The sequence below is a fragment of the Globicephala melas genome, unplaced genomic scaffold (assembly GCF_963455315.2).
Source record: "Globicephala melas unplaced genomic scaffold, mGloMel1.2 SCAFFOLD_92, whole genome shotgun sequence".
Lineage (NCBI taxonomy): Eukaryota > Metazoa > Chordata > Mammalia > Artiodactyla > Delphinidae > Globicephala > Globicephala melas.
This window is the reverse complement of record NW_027207267.1, coordinates 949,581-968,753: the sequence shown is the minus strand read 5'-3', so window position 1 is coordinate 968,753 and position 19,173 is coordinate 949,581. Positions and strand designations below refer to the sequence as shown.

The 19,173-nt window shown below is 65.3% G+C and overlaps 2 protein-coding genes across 2 annotated transcripts; one reads left to right on the top strand and one right to left on the bottom strand.

Moving 5' to 3' along the window:
• The first annotated feature begins 25 nt into the window (after positions 1-25).
• On the top strand, positions 26-5,557 carry LOC132596376 (uncharacterized protein C20orf204-like). The gene is made up of 5 exons (XM_060293401.1): positions 26-457; positions 897-4,688; positions 4,800-5,054; positions 5,137-5,289; positions 5,411-5,557. Exons 2-5 carry the CDS (start codon positions 4,431-4,433, stop codon positions 5,555-5,557), a joined length of 813 nt encoding a protein of 270 aa, XP_060149384.1. The 5' UTR covers positions 26-457; positions 897-4,430.
• Positions 5,558-14,860: 9,303 nt separating this feature from the next.
• On the bottom strand, positions 14,861-16,704 carry LOC132596372 (transcription factor SOX-18). The gene is made up of 2 exons (XM_060293398.1): positions 16,260-16,704; positions 14,861-16,114 (listed from the first exon to the last, which is right to left on the bottom strand). Exons 1-2 carry the CDS (start codon positions 16,615-16,617, stop codon positions 15,312-15,314), a joined length of 1,161 nt encoding a protein of 386 aa, XP_060149381.1. The 5' UTR covers positions 16,618-16,704; the 3' UTR covers positions 14,861-15,311.
• Between the last annotated feature and the right edge of the window lie 2,469 nt (positions 16,705-19,173).

Here is a 19,173-nt window from a genome sequence, read left to right as displayed (position 1 = left end):
GGTGGTTTTTTAAGAAATGCTTTGGTTAGACACTTGAAGGAGGGTTTCAGGTTAGTCACCTGGAGTGGTTTCCGGGTGATCAGGACTGATTCCTCGGCACCCCTGTGGGAAGCCCAAGCTCTCCAGGGAGAGGACAAGACCAGCAGTGCCTGAGCCAGGCTCTGTGCCACTGTGGCTGCCTGTGGCAGGTCACTAGACTGACCGGGCTCATGGTCCAGCGCACCCGGGAGCGGGCTGTGGCCCGAGGAGGCCAGGGCCAGCCCCAGAGTGCCCCCCAGCGCCGTCCCCTGGCCGCCGCTCACTCGGTCCCGCCCTGCTGCTTCCCCCCAGGCTGTTCTGGAGCGAGCGGAAGATCACCAAGGCCCGGGAGTGGTTCCACCGCACCGTGAAGATCGACTCGGACCTGGGGGATGCCTGGGCCTTCTTCTACAAGTTCGAGCTGCAGCACGGCACAGAGGTGAGGCACCTGCCGCCCGCTGCCCCCGCCCTACCTGTCCCGCAGCGCTGACGGCTGATTCAGCTTCCACGCGGCTTTCTGGCTACAGCCTTGGAGCCTCTCAGCCTGAGATTTAGATGTTTGGGGCATCTTTTAATGAGTTGGTTGTGATGGGGGCTCGGGCCATGGCACAAATGGGGCTGGAGCTGGAGGCCTGGGAGTCGTCCTTGTGCCTCGGGGGACCTGTCCTCCTATGCAGGAGCCCTCCCGGAGCCCAGTCCCGTTGGGTCCCCACAGGATGTGGAAGCCAGGCTTGGGGGAGCTGGTTGGCTCCCAGTTGGGGGGCGGGTGCGGGCACTGGTGTGAGGCCTGGTGGAATGTGGCGGGCCTGCTCCCGGGGAGCGGGGCTGGGGGCGGCGGAGGAGTGGGGGCGCCTCACGTGCCCGCGGTCCCCACCCAGGAGCAGCGGGAGGAGGTGAAAAGGCGCTGCGAGAACGCCGAGCCCCGGCACGGGGAGCTGTGGTGCGCCACGTCCAAGGACATCGCCAACTGGCAGCGGAAGATCGGGGAGATCCTGGTGCTGGTGGCGGCCCGCATCAAGAACACCTTCTGACTGTTCCGGCCCTGCTGGCTGGGGGCGGGGCGGGGGGCGTGAGAGCTGTCTGTCCTGTCTTTGATTAAAGGCTTTCTAGTAGTCGTGGGGTTTGTGGCCGGCGGGTGTTCTCCGAGCCCTCCCCTCGCATGCTTTGGCCGCCCCAGTCTGCCCCGCGCTGGACGGGGCTCACTTTCCAGGGGGCCTCGTGAGCCCGTGCCCACAGAGGAGACGCCAGGGGAGCGGTGAGGCTCTCCAGGGCTTTATGGAGATGGTGGCAGGACCTCGTGTCCTGGGTAAAAGCCCCGCGTGGGGACAGCCGGGGTCTGGCTGGCCTGGCGACTCCAGTGCCCCTGCTGGTGCACGCGCTCTCCCGCCCCGGGGTGCTCTGCGGCCCCCACCAGCCCGCAGCGGCAGGCTGCGTGTGCCCCTGGGTAGGTGACTTTCCTGGGTGCGGACGGGCCTGGCCCCTGAGGTGCTGCCCCCAGCGCGTGAGAGGCTCGCTCCCATTGGCAGGTGAATTCACTTTTGCTAATTTGGCGTCAGCAATTTTATGCTAAAGCACTTGTAACTGTCCTCTCTTTAGACTGCAAATGCATTCATTACTTGGGAGACTTGAGCGTGTTTTCACCATGTGAGGATGAAAGACTTCCTCGGGCTCTGGATCCCTGCGTCTGTGTCCCGTTGGAAACTAGCTAGTTCTCTTGGAAGGGGGTGCGTTGGCCACGGCTGGAGACATCTGGCCGGAGGTCAGGGTCGGTCCAGAGGCCATGGGCCGGGCGAAGAGATGCGGATCGTCACGTGTGGTGACGAGAAGGGCGGCTGGCGGTTACTCCCACACATTCTTTTGTAAGAAACCATCCCAGAGGGGCTCCTCGGTGCTCGTTCTGCGGGTCAGTCACTGACCCGTGGCTTAGCCCTCTGGCAGCAGCCGAGGTTGGGGAGCATGCCCTTCTCGTCAGCACCAAGGGCGTGGGCATCTGCCTGCAGAGCACGGGCCCAGCCGGGTCCACCTCCGTCGCTCTGGGAGCCACAAGGTCGTGGCCAGCCCTGGGCGGGATCGGACCATCCCTGTGTGGGGTCAGGAACTGCTGGTGCCAGGGTGGGCGCCCGGGGCAGGCCCCGCTCACGGATGGTCTGTGGCTCTGGAAATCCTTCCTCTCCTTACCCGAGGTCAGCCAGTCCCAGAGGGCCATGCCGGAGGTTCCTGGGTGTTGTCACTGACCTCAGGAGTTTCCTGTGATCCCTTTTGGAGGAGGTCCTGCCCATTGCACTGGAAAGTGAGTCCTGAAGTTTTTAGGAGCTTGAAAGCCAGCCTGTCCCTGTACAGATGTGGAAACTGAGGCCCAGGAAGGGGCAGTGACTTGGCTGCGGCCACAGGGCAGCTGGCAGCCCTCAGTTGCTTGTGGCTTCTCCCGGACACTTTCTCTGATCTCAGGTCAGGTGAGGCCTCCCACAGGGCCCTTGGAACGTTCCAGAGCATCTGATTGGCCACATGCAAATGTCTCCTCGTTTGCCTGGGGATTGTTTTCTCAATGCCTCGAGGTGGTGGTGAAACTACTTTTCTCCCTGGGGAAAACATCTCTTAGCTTTTCTTCCACTGACATTTTTCAGTTCCAGCTCAAGGCTAGCTGAGTTCCTAGGCTTGGGCAGGGCTGGGGGCAGCCCCAGCACACTGCCCGGCAGGGTGCTGTGGCCCGGCTCCCTGCAAGCCTGGTTGGTGAGTGGCCGTGAGCTCCCCCGGCAAAAGACCCCCCTCGGCCCAGGACGGGCGAGCAGTGGGAAGCACCTCTCCCCTGAGTGCTGGGCCAGCGGGGAGCCGGGAAGTCCCCTGCCTGGGACCTGCTGGGGCAGGACCCCCCGGACGTCAGGGTGGGGGAGCTGGGGGGTGGAAGGGTTACGTCCTGCTCACCTGGTCCTGCTGGTGGCCAAGTTCCTGGCAGAGGCAGCACCTGCTGACCACCGAGGAAGGCCCTGGAGAAGGGCGACCCCGCTTCTCCTGGCTCCCCTTCCCCAGCAGCCGGGCCCTACCCTGCTCTCTGCCCACCGAGCGCCCTGGCCCCTCCTCGGCAGAGAAGATCTCCCAGGTCCGGCTTAATCCAAGATCCACTGGGTGGGAAGACAGCCCGGTGGGGCTGGGCTCCAGGGTCAGGTTAATTGAAGAAGTGATTGGATAGCGGTGGGGAGAGGGAGGGGGCAGGGCTGGGATCCTGGGGCCTCCCTCCTCCCTCCCCCCTTTGCTCAGAGGAGCCAACTTCAAAAGCCTCGGCTGCCTGCCGTCCAGGGAAGCCTTGTTGGCCGGGTTTGGAGCGGACCTGGAGTGGCAGCGGCGCTCCCCACCTGAGGACCCCAGGATCATGTCCCAGGCCCACTGGCGGGAGTGAGGGAGGGCCTGAGCCTGAGAAGCCCATGGTGAGCAGCTGTGGGCCGCTGGGGAGGGGGCTGACTTCGGCTGGGCAGGGAGCGTGCACAGCCCAGGAGAGGCTGCTGTCCCGCCGTGTCCCCACCGGGAAACTCCCCTTGGTTCCCGTCACCGCAGCCTGGCCCTGGGTGCTCCTGACGGGCCTTCCCGGCAGCTGCAGCGGCGGGGGGGAGGGAGTCTCCCTCCTGGAGCTGGGGCCACCCTGTCCTCATGGGTTGGACTGGCCTGAGCCTCGGGCCCTGGTCAGGGGCAGACAGGCCTTCCCGGGACACCCTGGGCAACCAACCTACCCCACTTGGACGTCCCTCCAGCACCAACGGCTCTTGTGCTCACTATGATCTCTGATCCTCAGCAGGCAGAGGGGGCGACTGAGCTGGCCATCATGCCAAGCCTGTCTAGGGAGGGGGTGGGCTTCGAGAAGGGCCCACAGCTAATTGCATTTGGTCCTCCGGCCAACGCTGCCGGGTGCCTCAGGCAGGGAGCCCCCACGGCCTCCAGGTCCGGCCCTGCGTGGTCAGGCTCTCCTGCCAGGCTGGGAAGCAGAGTCGAGTCCTGTGTCTCGAGTCCCAAGTCTCGCTGGGTTCACATGATTGATTTTCCAGTGCTGTGTGACTCCAGCCCGGGGGCTGGGAGCCTGCAGACAAGCTGCTCTCTCTCTCTGATATTCGGGCTTCTGAGTGGGGGTGGGCTTCTTCACCATGAGAGCCAGTTTTCTTTCTGGGGGAGGGGAGCCCTGGTGGTGTGGACCACGGTCCCCTTCCTCCCTTCGCCTTGGGCTTTCCCCAAGCCTTCCCCTCCCAAAGGGGTGTGGCCTTGAGCTCTGAGCCCTCACCCCTGTCCTGGTTGGGTTGGGGGTGCAAGGGAACCCCAGCCCCCATGGCTCTCAGAGCTGGTAGCAGAGCCATGGGGAGGGTGAGGAGAAGCTGCTCGGCCATTGAGGGGGCAGATCAGTTCTGCCCTCTCCTGTGGGGCACCTGGCGATGAGCCCAGCTCTGGTGGGCATGGGTCAGGGCATGGCCAAGGGTGAGACTGTACAGGGGGTGCTTCCCGCTGTAGGCAGACCTAGGTCAGTCCTGCCCCCCAGTCTTATGGGTACTTGGGCCCTCACACCCATGCAGATCAGAGCCGCGGGTGCTGTCGTCTGTCCTTCCCCAAACCTGCCAGCCCTGTGCCTAGAGCATTTGTTGAATGGCATGGCGACGTCTCCGTTATACCAGCTTAGAGATTCCCTTGTACAGGTGTGTGTGGATCGGGATCGGGGGTGGCGGGGAGGGGGGGGGAAGCACATTGCCCGCAGTGCTGCAGGAGGGTCGGCGCCTCCGCAGGCTCTGAGCCTGTATCCCTTCCAGGGGCCCCCCAGGCCCGCGCTCTGGGCGCTCCTGCTGGCACTGCTGGGGGCTGCACCGGGCCGGGCCAGGCTCGGCGCCTGCAGCGTCCCCGACGTGCTCCACCACTACCGCGCGGTCATCTTCGAGGACCTGCAGGCCGCGGTGAGGTGGACTGGGCCGGGCTCCAGACAGCTCCATTTCATTCAGAAAAACCTGACTGGAGCCGCGGCCTCCCGATGGCGGGGCCGGGTGGGAGCCTCCTGTGGCGCCCAGAAGGTATGGAGACGTCACCACCCAAGCCCTCCAGCCCCCTCCCCACGGGGCTCCTCCCCCAGCCCCCCGCTTCCTCCCTCCCCAGGAGCACAGTATCCTACTGTCCATCGTGGCCCTGGGTCGGACCCTACGTGGGGCGGTGGCCGGGGGCCGCCGCGGGGCTCTGGAAAAGGCGGCTTGGACCGTGGCCGTGCGCACCGAGGCGGTGATGCGGCGCCACTGCCGGACGCTGCGCCAGGTGCGCGTCCCCGCTCGCTCCCACGGCCCCGCGGTCTCCCTTCCCAGGGGCTGGACACGAGCTGCGGGGGAGGGGGCGGGCGGGGACCGTGCCCACGCCCTGACCGACGCGTCCCCGACAGCGGAGCCGGCGGCGCGAGACGCGCCCTGTTCGGCGTCGGGGCGGCCGGAGGCGGCTCCTGCTGCGCGCCCTGGACGCCGTCGCCACCTGCTGGGAGAAACTCTTCGCGCTGCGCGCCGCGGCCACCGACGGCTCCTGGGGCTCCTAAGCGCCCCGAGCGCGCGGGGATTGGGAAAGGGCCTTGCGGCTCGGCCCCTCCCTCGCCGCGGCCCGCACTCCTCGGAGGGCCCGGGACTGGGAGGCGGGGCCCGCCTGGCGAGCTGGTCCCGGAGGGGGCCCGCCCTCCGCCCCCAGCAAGGCCCCAATAAACTGAGCTGGTGCTGCGGCCCTGTTCGCTCTTTCTTCGCCTGCCAGCTGTGGGGCCAGGCCGCCCCGGGTCCGCGCCTCGGTGGGGAGGGGGCGCTGGGGCCTCCCGCACACGCGGTGTGGGGGAGGGGGGGAGCGGCGGTGTTCCCAGGCTCGGCCAGCAGGGGGCGCCTCGGGACGGGACTCCTGCTAAGTCGGCGCTGCAGGCTTGGGCGGGGGCAGATGGGGACTCCTGCTGGTCCTAAAATGTAGCATCGTATCCGTCCTGCTCCACTCTGGGATGGGGGAAGGGTGGAAATGGAGGGGAGGGGAAGGCTGAGCTTTGTGAATTCGGAGCAAAACAACCGGATAAAGGAAACGGGCCTGAAGGGAAGCGAGCTGCGGCCCTGGCTGCAAGCTGGGCCGGGCCATTTCCTGTGGCCTGGGGAGGGTGGCAGCAGCTCCTCGGCGGCGGGACTGGACAGGCCAGCCAGGGACCCACCGTCTCGTGTCCTGGGACCTTATGTTTGCGTGGCCCGGTGGAGGGCTGATCCCTGGAGTCCCGCACCTACAGCCGCGTAGGCCTGGAGGTCCGTGGCCCCCTCCCGGATCACAACCTGTGGAGGGGGCGCAGCAGGACAGGCAGAGCACCTGGTCAAGGTGGGTGCCTGGTCGGCACACCTGTCATCATGCTCTCCCCTGACAGGTGGACGGACCCAGTAGGCACCGAAGCAGGCCTTGCCCTGGGCACCCTGGCAGAACAGAGGCGAGCAGGAGATGCAGACAGGCCTTGCTGGCGGAGCCGTCAGCAGGGCACAGCTGGCCCTGAGCGCCCCCATCGTGCGCGTGTGAACGCGTTCAGTCCGAGCAGCAGGAGCCACTGCCCCTGGTTCGTACAGGAGGAAACTGAGGCACGGGGAGGTTACAGGACTTGCCCCAGACCTCACAGCCCGAAGTGTAAGGGCCGGGATGAGAGCCAGGCCCCAAGCAGAGTGACAGCCCGCACGTGCCCTGTGTGCAGGCTGGGGACCTCAGGGTGCATGCAGTCGCCTTGTAGGTTCCCAGGCCACGTGGTCGCACTCTGAGTGTGAGGGTGGCCTGGGCAGGGGGCCTGTGTGGTTGAGGTGAGGCTGGAGGAGGTGGGCTTGGACATGAATGGGGTGAGGGGAGGTGCGGGCATTCCCAGGGTCCTGGCCCGAGTCCCTGGGGGAGTCCTCGTCTTGAACTCGGGGAACACTGGTGGAGGAGCAAGCTGAGGGGAGCAGTCACGCCGCTGGCTCCTGCTGGGCGTCCAGGTAGGAGGGAAAAGTCCTGCTTTGGTTGGAGCACAAGGCTTGGGGGAGATGAATCGGGCCTGGTAGAAGGTCAGTAAGAGAGTCCGGGGGTCTGGGTGCGGGGACGGGGAGGGACGGGCCCTCCACAGAGGCCCCCACCACGCTCCTGCTTTCCCCAGGGCACCTGGCTCCTTGCACTTGGACCTCAGCGCCAGGGCCTGTGGGGAGAGTGCGCCTCCTAAGGGCGCCTGGGCGTGGCCTCTGGGCCGTCATGGCTGCTGCCCACCCACAGCACTCCTTGCTGCCGTGGTGAGCGGGCAATGGGCAGCCCTTTCTGTCCGCCCATGCCTGAGGCAGTTCCCAACAAACCCCAGTTTCGGGGGGGCTGGGAGGAGGAGCAGAGGCCTTAGTTACAGGGACACAATCTCCGTCTGAGTCCTGGACTGCAACCATGGTGGTGGACAAGATGCTCCTGCACCCTGGCCCGGCTGTTCCTCCCTGGGGGCCCCTGCCAGAGCCTCCCCGGTAGTGAGCGTGTGTGTGTGTGTGTGTGTGTGTGTGTACACAAATGTATATGTCGAGGTGTGTGTGCACAGGGATGTGTGAGTGCACAGGTCCAGGTTCCTGCCCCACCCTGTCTGGCAGGGTGCCCCTCTCTCAGGCACACCCTCCTGATGTCTAACCCTGGTCTGTCCTGGCAAATTGACCGCCTGGGCGTGGGGGCTGGAGGCCTGTGGCCTGAGCTCGAAGACCCCAGTGGTCCCTCCCTCATCCCACTTCGACGTTGTTCTCAGCACAAGACCCCCACCCCCGCCCCGGCCACCGCTGTCCACCCTCTGCACCTTCTCTCGAGGCCTCAGTGCCAGGCAGAGGCTCTGCACATCGTGCCCAGGCCTGCTTCTGCCAACCCCCGGATGATGGGTCGGCGTCATGGCTGTGGGGACACGGGCCGCTGTCCCCACATCTCAGAAACCATCTGTATTAGTTTCCTAGAGCTGCTATAACAAATTAGCACAAACTAGGTGACCTAACACAGTAAAATGTTCTTCTCTCACAGTTCTGGAGGCCAGAGGTCGTCCAAAATCAGTATCATTGGCCCGCAGTCAGGTGTCGTAGGGCTGGGCTGTGCTCCCTCCAGGGGCGAAACCATTCCTGCTTCTTGAAGCTTCTGGGGGCTCTGGGTATCTCTTCGCTTGTGGCTGCGTCGCTCCAACACCTGCCTTCGCTTCGCGTGGCCGTCTCTCCTCTCTGAGGATCTTTGCTGCTGGATTTAGTGCCTCCTGGGTAATCTAGGATGATCTCCTCACCTCAAGATCCTTAATTACATCTGCCACGACCCTTTTTCCACGTAGGGTCCCACTCGTAGGTTCTGGGAGGTGGCGTATCTCTGGGGCCACCCTTCAACCCACTTCAGCGTCTTTGCTCATGCACGATGAGGGCAGGGTGGGCTTCTGGCTTCTGGGACGAAGTCCACTTGTCCAGGGCGGGGACACCCCAACCAGACCACGTCTGGGGCAGGTGGAGGGAAAGCTGGGCCGCCCTGCTCAGACCTGAGGTCTGGCCCTCCAGGCTCAGCACCGGGGCACATGAGCTACCCAAATCTTTGCTGGCTGGAACTGACCAGAACCGACAGAGAGATGGAAAGAGACTCAACGGTGAGGACAGAGCCACTGGCCAGGGGTCACGGGGCCACGGAGGGCAGAGTGTAGGCGGTGTGACCCGGTGGATGGGCCCCGCCTTTCGTGGACTCGAGGTATCTGCCAGGCCCCTGTGCCCTGCCTTCCCTGCCCAGGCCCTAGGCATGTGGCCTGAGCCTGGTTCTTCCTCCATGAAACACTCTTCTGGGGCACACACGTGGTGGGGTTGGGGCCTGCACCCTGTGGTGTCCTGTCCTACACGCGCGCCTTCTCAGCTGCTTCACCGGGGCGGGGGGGGGGGGGGTGTGTGGTGGCTGAGACCTAGGGGGAGGGGCTGTGCCGGGGTGGCAGATGCGCCGCAGAGCGCTGGCCAGGGAGCCAGACCGCCCACGTGCAGCGCTGCAAGGAGGGGCCAGGCAGCTTTGAAGGGTAGTCCGGGTCCCACGGCCTCCCCAGACTGGGAGCCTTTGTAAGAACATCTGGAACACGGGCAACAGGCAAACTAGTCTCCGGATTCGGAAAACCAAAAACGTGATCCCAACTGTGCCACGTGTGTGTTCCCTGCCCCCGCCCACAGGCCCCTCTCTCTCTCGACGCCCACTTCCCACCTCTGCCCCTCCCCAGGCTGCCAACAGACCACAGGGGTGGGGTCCGTGCCAACCTCGAGCACTGGCCCTTCTGAGGGCGGCAGAGCGCCTTTGCCCTGCCTGGGGCCTACTCATGGGCTCCAGCGGCACCCCCCCCGTGTCCCCTCCCCTACTGGCCGCCACCCCAGCCCAGCTGAGCACCAGGAGGCGGTGGGAGGTTGTGGGAAAGACGGGTGCCCGCCATGCCAGGCCCTGAACAGACACACCTCCGCGTTCGCGGAGCCAGGGCTCTGGGACAGGACGTGAGTCGGCCGGACCCTGCATCTGGCGCTGGGTGCCGCGAAGGCGCGGGAGGAAACACCTGCACCAGACCTGAGGGCCCTCGGGCTCTTGCCTGTGAGCCTGAGTGTGGGGTCCCTGCCTGCAGGTGTGCGCGGAGGCGCCGTTCCAGTCGTGGCTGACGCGGAAACACACGCTGCCCCCCACTCCAGGAAGCAAAGCACATACTCATGGGGCGGGGGGGTGGGGTGGGGGGGGTGGAGTGCCAGGTGTTGGAGCCCATTGTCCCTGCCAGTGGCCTTCGGGACCCTGGGGGGCGCCCAGAGACAGTCCCCATCCTGCCCCCTCCCCAGGAAAAGACCCAGCTTTGTAAACACAGAAACCACCATCGGCGCGTCGTTCCCCCCACCCCTCCAAGAGTTAAAGCCCGGAAGAAGCAGCAGGGAGCCCGCACCTGCAGGGCAAAGCGAGTCCTTGTAAGGGGGGAAACGGGGCGGTCAGGGCCTGGGGGCGGGGCGGGCCAGTGAGCGTTGTGGGGAGGTGGGGCGCCCTGCGGTTGGACACCGGCCCCTGGGTCCCCGGGCTGGAGGGGCACAGCCTGGCTCAGTGAAGTCCCGTCGCCTCCCTACATGGCCCAGTTGTGACAGTTGTGGCTCGGTGGTAAGGCGGCCAGGGCCCCCCGCCAGGTGAGCAGGCCTGTCCTCCGGCCGCCCCCACGTCCCCTGCCCGGCCGGCGCGGGGCGCGAGGCCAGGGGTCCGGCTGGGGCCCGAGATAAGCGCCGCACCCGCCGCCGCTTCCTGCGCTTCCTTCCAGCGCCGCCGCCGCCGCCGCGGGCCCCTTCCTGTTTTCTCGCGCGGGCGGGCGGGGGCGTGGGAGACAGGGCGGGGTCGTGGGGCAGGGGGGTGGGGTCGTGGGGGAATAGCGCGGGGGCATGGGAGAGGGGTCCTGGGGGATGGGCCGGGTTGTGCTGGCCAGAGCAGGAAGGGGGCGTGGGTCGGGGGCGTGGAAGATAAGGCAGAGGGTGGGGAGCCGTGCCGGGCTTCCCTGGGAGGCTGGGTGCTTGTGCAGAGGTAGAGGGGGTGGAAGGAAGCCGAGGGGGCTGTGTTCTGAAACACAAAGAGGAGGAACAGTGGCGCTCCCATCCCTCCTCCTCCCCAGTCCTGGGCCAGGAACTCCCACACGCTTGGCCAGAACCCGCGGTGGACTGGACTGGAGCCTGCTCCTTGGGGCCCCTTCCCAAGCTTGGGGCAGGAGTGGGGGGGGGGTGGGCTGGGTGGAGGGTTTAGTCTCGCTTGTGAGCACCCAGTTGGGATTGGAGGTCAGCCGCTCTGGAGCCCCCCTTGGGGGGTAGCTGCTCTAGCATATGAATTTTGGTTTTTACTGGAGTATAATTTCTTCAGAATGTCCTGTTAGTTTCTGCTGTACAATGAAGTGAATCAGCTCTATGCATGCCTATATCCCCTCCCTCGTGGACCTCCCTCCCACCCCCACCCCCCATCCCACCCACCTAGGCTGTCACAGAGCGCCGAGCTGAGCCCCCTGTGCTATACAGCAGGTTCCCACTAGCCTTCCGTTTTACACGTGGTAGTGTATTTATGTCAAACCTAATCTCCCAGTTCCTCCCACCCTCCCCTACCCACCCTGTGTCCACATGTCCGTTCTCCACTCTGCGTCTCTATTCCTGCCCCGCAAATAGGTTCATCTGTACCATTTTTCTAGATTCCACATATGCGTTAATACACACTATTTGTCTCTCTCTTTTGGGCTTACTTCACTCTGTACGACAGGCTCTAACTCCATCCACATCTCTACAAATGACCCAATTTCATTCCTTTTCAATGGCTGAGTAACATTCCATTGTATGTATGTACCACATCTTCTCTGTCCACTGTCCTGGCTATTGTAAATAGTGCTGCAATGAACGTTGGGGTGCATGTGTCCTTTTGAGTGATGGTTTTCTCAGGGCATTTACCCAGCATATGAATTTGAGGTACTTAATCTACTTGTTCAGACTTGGTCATTAGAGACACACATTTATGTTCCTTTCCTGAAAACATCCACGTAAAACCTTGCACGCGAATGTTCATAGCATCAGTAATCACGGTAGCCAAAACATGGAAGCAACCTCAGTGTCCATCAGCTGACGAAGAGATAAATAGACTGTGTTCCTTCCATACAGTGGAATATTATACAGCCTTTAAAAGGAATGAAGTTTTTGATTCAGTTTACAACATGGATGAACCTTGAACACTCGATGCTCAGTGAGAGAAGCCAGGCTCTCAAGGCCACTTACACGAAGTCCAGAATAGGCAAGTCTGCAGAGACAGAAAGCAGCTTAGTGTCTCCCAGGGGCTGGGAGCAAGGAGGATGGGAAGTGACAGCTAGTGGGGACGAGGTTCTTTTGGGGTGATGGAAAAGTGCTGAAGTTAGTGCTCATGGTTATACCACCCTGTGAACAGATTAGAAACCACCGAGTTGTCCCCTTAGAAGTGTCTGTAGGTGTTGGAGGCTGTCAGCTGAGCAGCTGGACTGTCCAGCGTATTTGTCCATCAAGTGGGTGGACAGTCCAGTTCCTCTTCGCCTGCCCAGCCTGGCCTTGTTGGGGGCGGGTGTGTGAGCACAGCTTTGCTCCTGGTGTGGTGTGTGTCTGGTTGTGTGTGGGGTGTTCCTGAGGGTGTCGAGGTGATGATAGTGCCTGCGGGGGAGAGGGGTGCACCTTACCTGCTCTAACCCCCCCCCACCTCCTCCTGTGGGCGGCTTGCTGGGGAGAGTTCCACACCTCGGCTCAGGTCACCCCCAGGCTAGGCTGGGTCCTGGGTGTGGGAGCTGTGGCTCAGGCCAGGCCGGGCTGCTAGAACTTCCCGCCAGGAGCTAGGTCGCCTGGGTCTGTTCCTGGCGGGCCTGACTCAGCGGGAGCTGGGGGTGGGGACATCCCTTCTCTGACCTTAGGGGAAGCAGGTGGGTGGAGCCGGGGGGTGGGGGGCAGGGGAGCCTGACCCAGGGCTGGAACCACCCAGGCCCTGGAGCTGTAGTCCTGCCTAGGAGGGCGGCCCAGCCTGCAGGGCAGGTTCCTTGGGAGGGCCCCAGGCATGGTGCCCACCTGAGGCACTCTCTGAAAACAGCTGCCCTCCGCATGTGTGTGTGCGCGCGCGCGCGCGCGCGCGCGCGCGTGAGTGTGTGTGTGTGTGTGTGTGTGCGCGCGTCCCCAGTCCTGATTCTGCTCCTGAATGCCCCCAGCCCCTGGCTCCAGGGACTTGGTCCAAATTGGGACCCCCGGACGCCCCCATGCCCCCCCCCCCGGCATCCCACGCTGGCACTGAGGGAGGGTCTTCTGGGGAGCAAGCTACTCGGCCCTTCCGCACTTGGGCAGTGGGGCCTGTGCCACCCCAGGCACCCTGACGCCCCCATCCTCCTGACTCCGAGGGTGGGGTGAGGAGGATGTTAGAAAGCTGTCCACGTACATGAGAGACGGCCTTGCCTGCCCACCTGCAGCCTCTCTCCATGTGTGTCCACGGGTGTCTCTGGGGTGGGGCACAGGTGAGGTGATGCCTGCGCCCAGACGGGGGGGCCCTCTGAGGGTCTGGTCACATGGCTCTAGGCGGTAGGAGAGGCTGGGCTGGTCTTCCCTTCCCCCTGCCCTGGCCAGGGGGTTGGGGGAGGAGATGGGAGGGTCTGCCCCCCAGGGTGTGGCAGGGGGCAGAGGCTGCTGGAGTCTGGCGGCTACGGGTCCCCATCTGTACAGAGACCAACCCCACGATGGGGGGGGGGCGCACCTTGGCCCTGCTAACCCAGGGCTCCAGTGGGTGGGTCACCTGTCCCCCTACCAGGGGCAGGCCCAGAGTGGGAGTCAGGGGCCATGAGAGCTGGGTGTGCACACTCATGGGTGATGTGAGCCTTCGTGCGTGAGCCCAGGACTCAGCATTGGTGTCTCAGAGCTGCCTCCCACCATGACAGATGCGGCTGGACTGGACCACCCTTGTCCCTTTGGGCCTCACTCCCTGCCTCTTTCCTGTGTACCAGCACTGTCCTTGGTGTCCTGGGGGCCATTTCTGTCTGTGCCTCGACCCGCCCAGGGCTCCTCTCTCCACCTGTGAGTCCGTCGCCTGCCCCCCCCCCCCCCCCCCCCCGTCAGCTTGTCTTTCTCTGTCCCTTTGTCTTTGAGGTCTCCGGGCCCTGCTCCCGTGCCTCTCAGAGGCAGGACACCTGTAAGAACAGCCCCACACCCTGTTCACCTCTGTACACACGCTCAGGCAGCAGACCCATGTGCACCGACACCCAGGCTGACACACAGACACACGCATGCGCACACAGAGTCTCAGACACCCTGGGTGTCACACAGTCATCCTCATGGAGGGTCACGTCGAGTCACATGGCCACACTGTCACAGCATCACAGCCATGCTCGGAGCACGTGCACACACTTGCTCACACGCACTCACACGCAGCTGGATTCAGGCTCATGGCAGCCACACAGCAGCGCACCTCATCACAAGATGCCCGCGCCCCGTGGCGCACGCACTACATCAGAGCTGTCAGAGATCAGCGGGACCCCCCCACCACATGCTACTGGGGCAGGCCAGGCCAGGGGGACACACGACCTCTCATCTTGGTCTGGAAGATCCGTCAGGCCCTGAGAAGGGTGTGCGTGTGTAGAGCCCTCACTTCGGGACCCGGTCCCAGGAGAGAAGAATCGCCCAAGGTGATTGTTGCCAACTTTCCCTGAACCCATGGGCTCCCCAGTGAGGGGGCGCTAGTGGAAGCAAGGAAGCCGAGGGAAAACAGGGTGTCCGGTCCTGCTGGGAGAGGGCCCAAGGCTAGTGTGATGGGTTCCAGAGGTGGAGGCTCGAGACGTGAGGCCTGAGCTCCCCTGCTCTGGTCACTGACCGCGTGTCACTGGTAGAGCCCGCACACGTCACCCTGGCAAGCAGTGTGGATTTGTCACGGTGCTGCCCTCTCTGGGGACACTGTGTTGAGAGAGAATGACGGATGGGAGTCCCAGGATGTCATGTCTGCAGACAGGCGTCAACCCCACCAGCCTCCTTCAGAGAGAGGCGGTTCTGGGCACTCACTGGGCTTGGAAGTTGTTTTCAGGATGAGATGAGGATGGTGAAACCCGGGTGAGGGTGTGGAAGGAATTTCTGGGTGTAGTCTGACCGCTATGAGGCTTGAGTTAAAATGGGGGTTAGGGGGGTGGAGAGCTGGCAGGGTGGGGAGTGCCCACACCCCCTGCCTCCCATCGGCTGTCTGGGGTAGTGTCCTGGAAGGGTGGAGAAGTGCATGCTGTGGGGTCAGGCTCCCTGGACTTTGGAGGGAAGGGCACGCCCAGGGCCCCGGGGGGGACTGCTCCCCACCCCCAGCGACCACAGACGCGGGAGTTCCGAGGAAAGGAGAGGCGCTTCGTGCTTTATTGTGGCCTCGCCTGGGGCACCCAGCTCCCGGCACCTCCTTTACAGCAAACGAACGTTATTTAAAGAGCCCTTGCTACATTGGTGCTTTGCATCACTGAAACCCCTTGCAAGAAAAAGTTTAATTAAAAATTAAATATATTGTTTCATGTATATAAAAAAGGCAAAGTAAAAAATACAGCCTAGTTCTAGAAAATACACGGCAAGAAAAGGATTAGGCGCTTCAAAAACAGCCCTGGCAGGGCCAGCCCACACGTCCTAGGCCTGGGCTTCCCCGCCAAGCCCCGGGACGTGTGGGGACCGCCCCGTAGGGGCGCCCTCCGCCCGGCCAAGCCCCGGCGTTGCCGGTTCCTGCGGGGCTATGACGAGTAGCGGCAACTCCGCCTGCGAGAGAGACAGAGCGGTGACACGGTGACACGCGGCGCCCCGGGCGGCCTAGCCTGAGATGCAGGCGCTGTAGTAGACAGCGGAGCTGGCGTCGGACAGCGCGGCGATCAGGCTGCTCTCCTCCGGGCAGGACATGGCGCGCGGGCCCAGCTTGGCCAGTGCCACGTGGTACGGGAGCCCGGCGGCGTCGGGGCGAGTCCGGCCGCAGTTGAGGTACTGGTCGAACTCGGTCAGGTCCACGTCGGCCCACAGGTCGGCGGCGGGCCCCAACGGCTCGGCGCCCTCCAGCGGCGGGGCCTCGGGCGGCGGCGACAGCGGGCCGGGATAGGGGCCTGGGCCGGGCACACCCGGGGCGCCGTAATAGAGGCCGCAGAGCGGCGCGGCGGGGGCGGGCGCGGTCCTGAGCGCCTCGGCCGAGGGCGCCCCGAAGCAGCCGCCCGGGTCCCGGGGCAGCTCGGCGGGGCCGTAGGGCGCACGGAAGGCCCGCAGCGCACAGTCCTCGGGCGCCGCGGGCGGAGGGAAGAAGGCGGCCTCGCCTGCCTCCAGGCCGTCCAGCGGCGAGCGCTCGGGCGTGGGCAGCCCCAGGCCGTCGAAATCGGCGCCCAGCGGCGGCAGCTCGCGGAAGGCCCGGGCCGGGCCGGTGGCTGCGGGAAAGGGCTCGGACGGCGGCGGCGGCGCCAAGCCTGGGAGCAGGAGGCCGGGCTCCAGACGCCGGGCCTTGCGCGCCTGCTTCTTGCGGCGCGGCCGGTACTTGTAGTTGGGGTGGTCGCGCAAGTGCTGCACGCGTAGGCGCTCCGCCTCCTCCACAAAGGGCCGCTTCTCCGCCGGGCTCAGCTCCTTCCACGCCTTGCCTGCGGGCCGCGGGCGCGGATCAGCCGGGTGCCGTCGGGCGGGCAGGCGGACCGCCGAGCTCCGCGAGCGCCCTGGAGTGAGGTGCCCCCGCGCCCCGCCCGCCCCAACCCCCCACGTCCCCGCCCCCGCCCAGCAGCCACTCACCCAGCATCTTGCTGAGCACCGCGTTGTGCAGGTCTGGGTTCTGCTGCGCCAGCCGCTTGCGCTCGTCCTTCGCCCACACCATGAAGGCATTCATGGGCCGCCGGATGCGCGACTCGTCGGCCGCCTGGCGCTCCCCGCGGCCGGCCGGGCTGAGGCCATAGCGCCCCGGCTCGGGGCTGCGCGGCGGGCTGCGTGGCGGGCTGGGCGGCGAGGCTGGCGCGGCGGGCGCGGCGGGCGCGGCGGGGGCGGTGGGGAGGCCACGCGGCTCAGCGGCGGCCCCGGGGCCCGGGGCCCATGCACAGTCGCGGCGGGCGGGCGGGTCGTCCTGTGCGCCGTAGCCGGGCGGCGATCTCTGCATTCCAGCTGGGCGCGGCCTGGGCGGAACGGAGCGCGGGAGCGCGGAGGGTGGGCAGCGGGCACGTCGGGGTCGGACGCGTGGGGCGGGTGGGCGGCGGTAGGGACGGCGGTGGCCTCGCGCCGGGTGGGCGCCCAGATATAGCGGCGCGGGGCCAATGGGCGGCGTGGCGACCGGGGCGGGGCGGGGCGGGGCGGGGCGGGCCCGGGCCGCCCCCTCCTCCCGGGGGCTCCCTTTCTTCTCGGCCTGGCCGGATTCCGCCTCCTCTGCGCGGCGCCCCCCGCACCCTCTGAAGGAGAGACCCCCTGAGTGGGAGAGGGTGGCTGATGTGACCCGAAGCTTGGCAGGGGGCGTCCTCTTGGGGGCTGTCAGGCTTTCAGAGACGAACCCACACACGCAACGAGTCAGAGCCCCCGGGGAGGAAGTGGGGAAGGCTGCCTCCCCAACCAGAGGCTGGCTCCAAGGGAAGGGCGCCTTGGGAAAAGCAACTTGTGTTTTGGGGGAGCTGCTCTGGATAAGCCCGGGGCATCATGCTCGCCCACCCTCCACCCACACGTGGGACTTTCAGCGCTGAGGGCTTGGAGACCCTCCGCCAGCCCGGGCCTGTTCACGGGGTTAAAGGAGAAGACGGTCTCCGTGTCCCCCGCCCCACTCCCAGACCGACTGGGAACCGGGCCAGTCGCAGCTGAGTAAGGGGACGGAGAGCGTAGATGCCCCGGACCCATAGCGGAGCCGGAGGGGAGGGGTCCAGAGTGGGTGGAGCCCCGGGCCTCCTCTCCGTTCCCCGGGCCTGATGGGACCAGTAGTAGCTGGTTACCCAGCGGGCCAGACCAGCGCTGCAGCAAGAGAATGAGGCTGGACCTCGAGTTGGGGCAGATGGGGGGAAGAGGGGCCTTCCCCTGGGCCCATCCGACCCCAGAGGGTTTCCAGAGGAGCTTCTAGCCTCCTTGCAGTCCCCTCCCACCCCATCAGCAGGGGATCTGGGCTGCAGACATTGAGGCGTCTTCCCCAGGGCAGGCTCCTTCCCTGCCCCTCCTGCTGAGGGTGGTTCTTTTGGGGCTGGGATGAGTTTTCCCTCCTGCACATCCATTCGTAGCTTGGGAGCTCTGTAGCCCCACTACCACATCAGGAGCCCCACCCCATGTGCTGGGAGCTCCACGGTGCATGCGTGACCATAGGTGTCGGTGACCCTGGATCTGTGTGGCCAGAGCTTCTGGGTCCTCTGTCCCTGGTAGTCCCTCTAGGCCACAGTCAGTGCTTATGAGTGGGGTGGGTCCCCTGTGGGTCTGACAGCGCGCCCCAGCGGCTGCTCCGGAGCTGTCCTGGGGAGAGGTCAGCGTGCCCGCAGGGGTCCTCTGGGGGCCGCTGGGCGTGCACCCTGTCCCCAGGGCAGGTCCTGTGGTGTAGGCCTGGGTGGCTTCCAGATCTCCCAGGCCCTGGCACCTAATTCATGGACACTGACCCCATGCTGGGGCACTGGGGATAGTCAAGGTGGGTCCTCTTGGGTCTCGGGGGAAGACTGGCTTTTCCTGGGAGGCAGGCAAGAACGGGGGGCCTGGGGGTGGACGGGTGCACAGCCTCTCCCAGTGCTGCCAGCTCCCCTTTGACCAGTGTAGGTGGGTGGACTGGGCAGCCTGCAGGGGTTGGTGGGGGGAGATGTGTGAGGAACGCTCCAGGCTGAAGGATGGGTCCAAGGGGCCAGCACTCGACAGGCCTCTCCCTGCAGCCTTCTGAGTGTGGTCTGGGTCACCAGGGCCTGGCTCAGCCCGGGCAGCGGTGGGTCTGGGATTATCATCACTGGGCTTGGGAAGGAGGCTTCCAGGTTCCTCTGCTCAAGCGCCCTACCTTGGGACGGACTTTGGGTTCCCCTAGGGGTCCTGCCTGGCCCCCCGCAGCCCCTGACAGCTGAGTTGCTCAAGCTGCTGGGAGCGCAGTGGCCACAGTGCCCAGAATTACCTCACCACCAGTGCCCACCCCCCAGGATGGCCGCTTCTCCTGGCGCCAGCCAGTGGCCCTCCCTCTTGGCTGGGCTGTGGAACTCAGGTGTCCGGCTGTCACGTCCTGTGGGCCAGGGCTGGGCAAGGCAAGGGGAGCGTCTCCTGGGGTAACCACCCACCTCCTGGGGGTCAGGCTACCCTTCCCTGTGTGCTGCCCGGCAGGCACAGGGCCGGTGGCTCTGGCCCGTGGTCCAGTTGGGGAGACAGAGGGGTGGGAGCTGCAGGCAGGGTGGCCTTGACCTTGGAGCCTCGGGGCGGGGGGTTCCCCCTGGGGCTGTAGGAGGGCCGGCGTGGGTGTGGCCAGTTGTGCATCCAAGGTGTGTGTCTGTGCATCTGTGTGTGGTCTGTGTGTTCGTGTCGGTCTGCCTGGGTGTGGGGGTGAGGCTGGACTCTGCCATGGGGACATGGGGCCCCGCGGGGAGTAGAGTGGAGGTTTGGCCCTGGACACCCACCAAGGGAGGGGTTCCCCAAGACTTCTCTGGCTACCAAGCTGTGGCCCCTGATCCATCCACAGTCTGGGGGCATTCCTACGTCTCCAGGACCCCCCTCAGGCTGGCCTGGT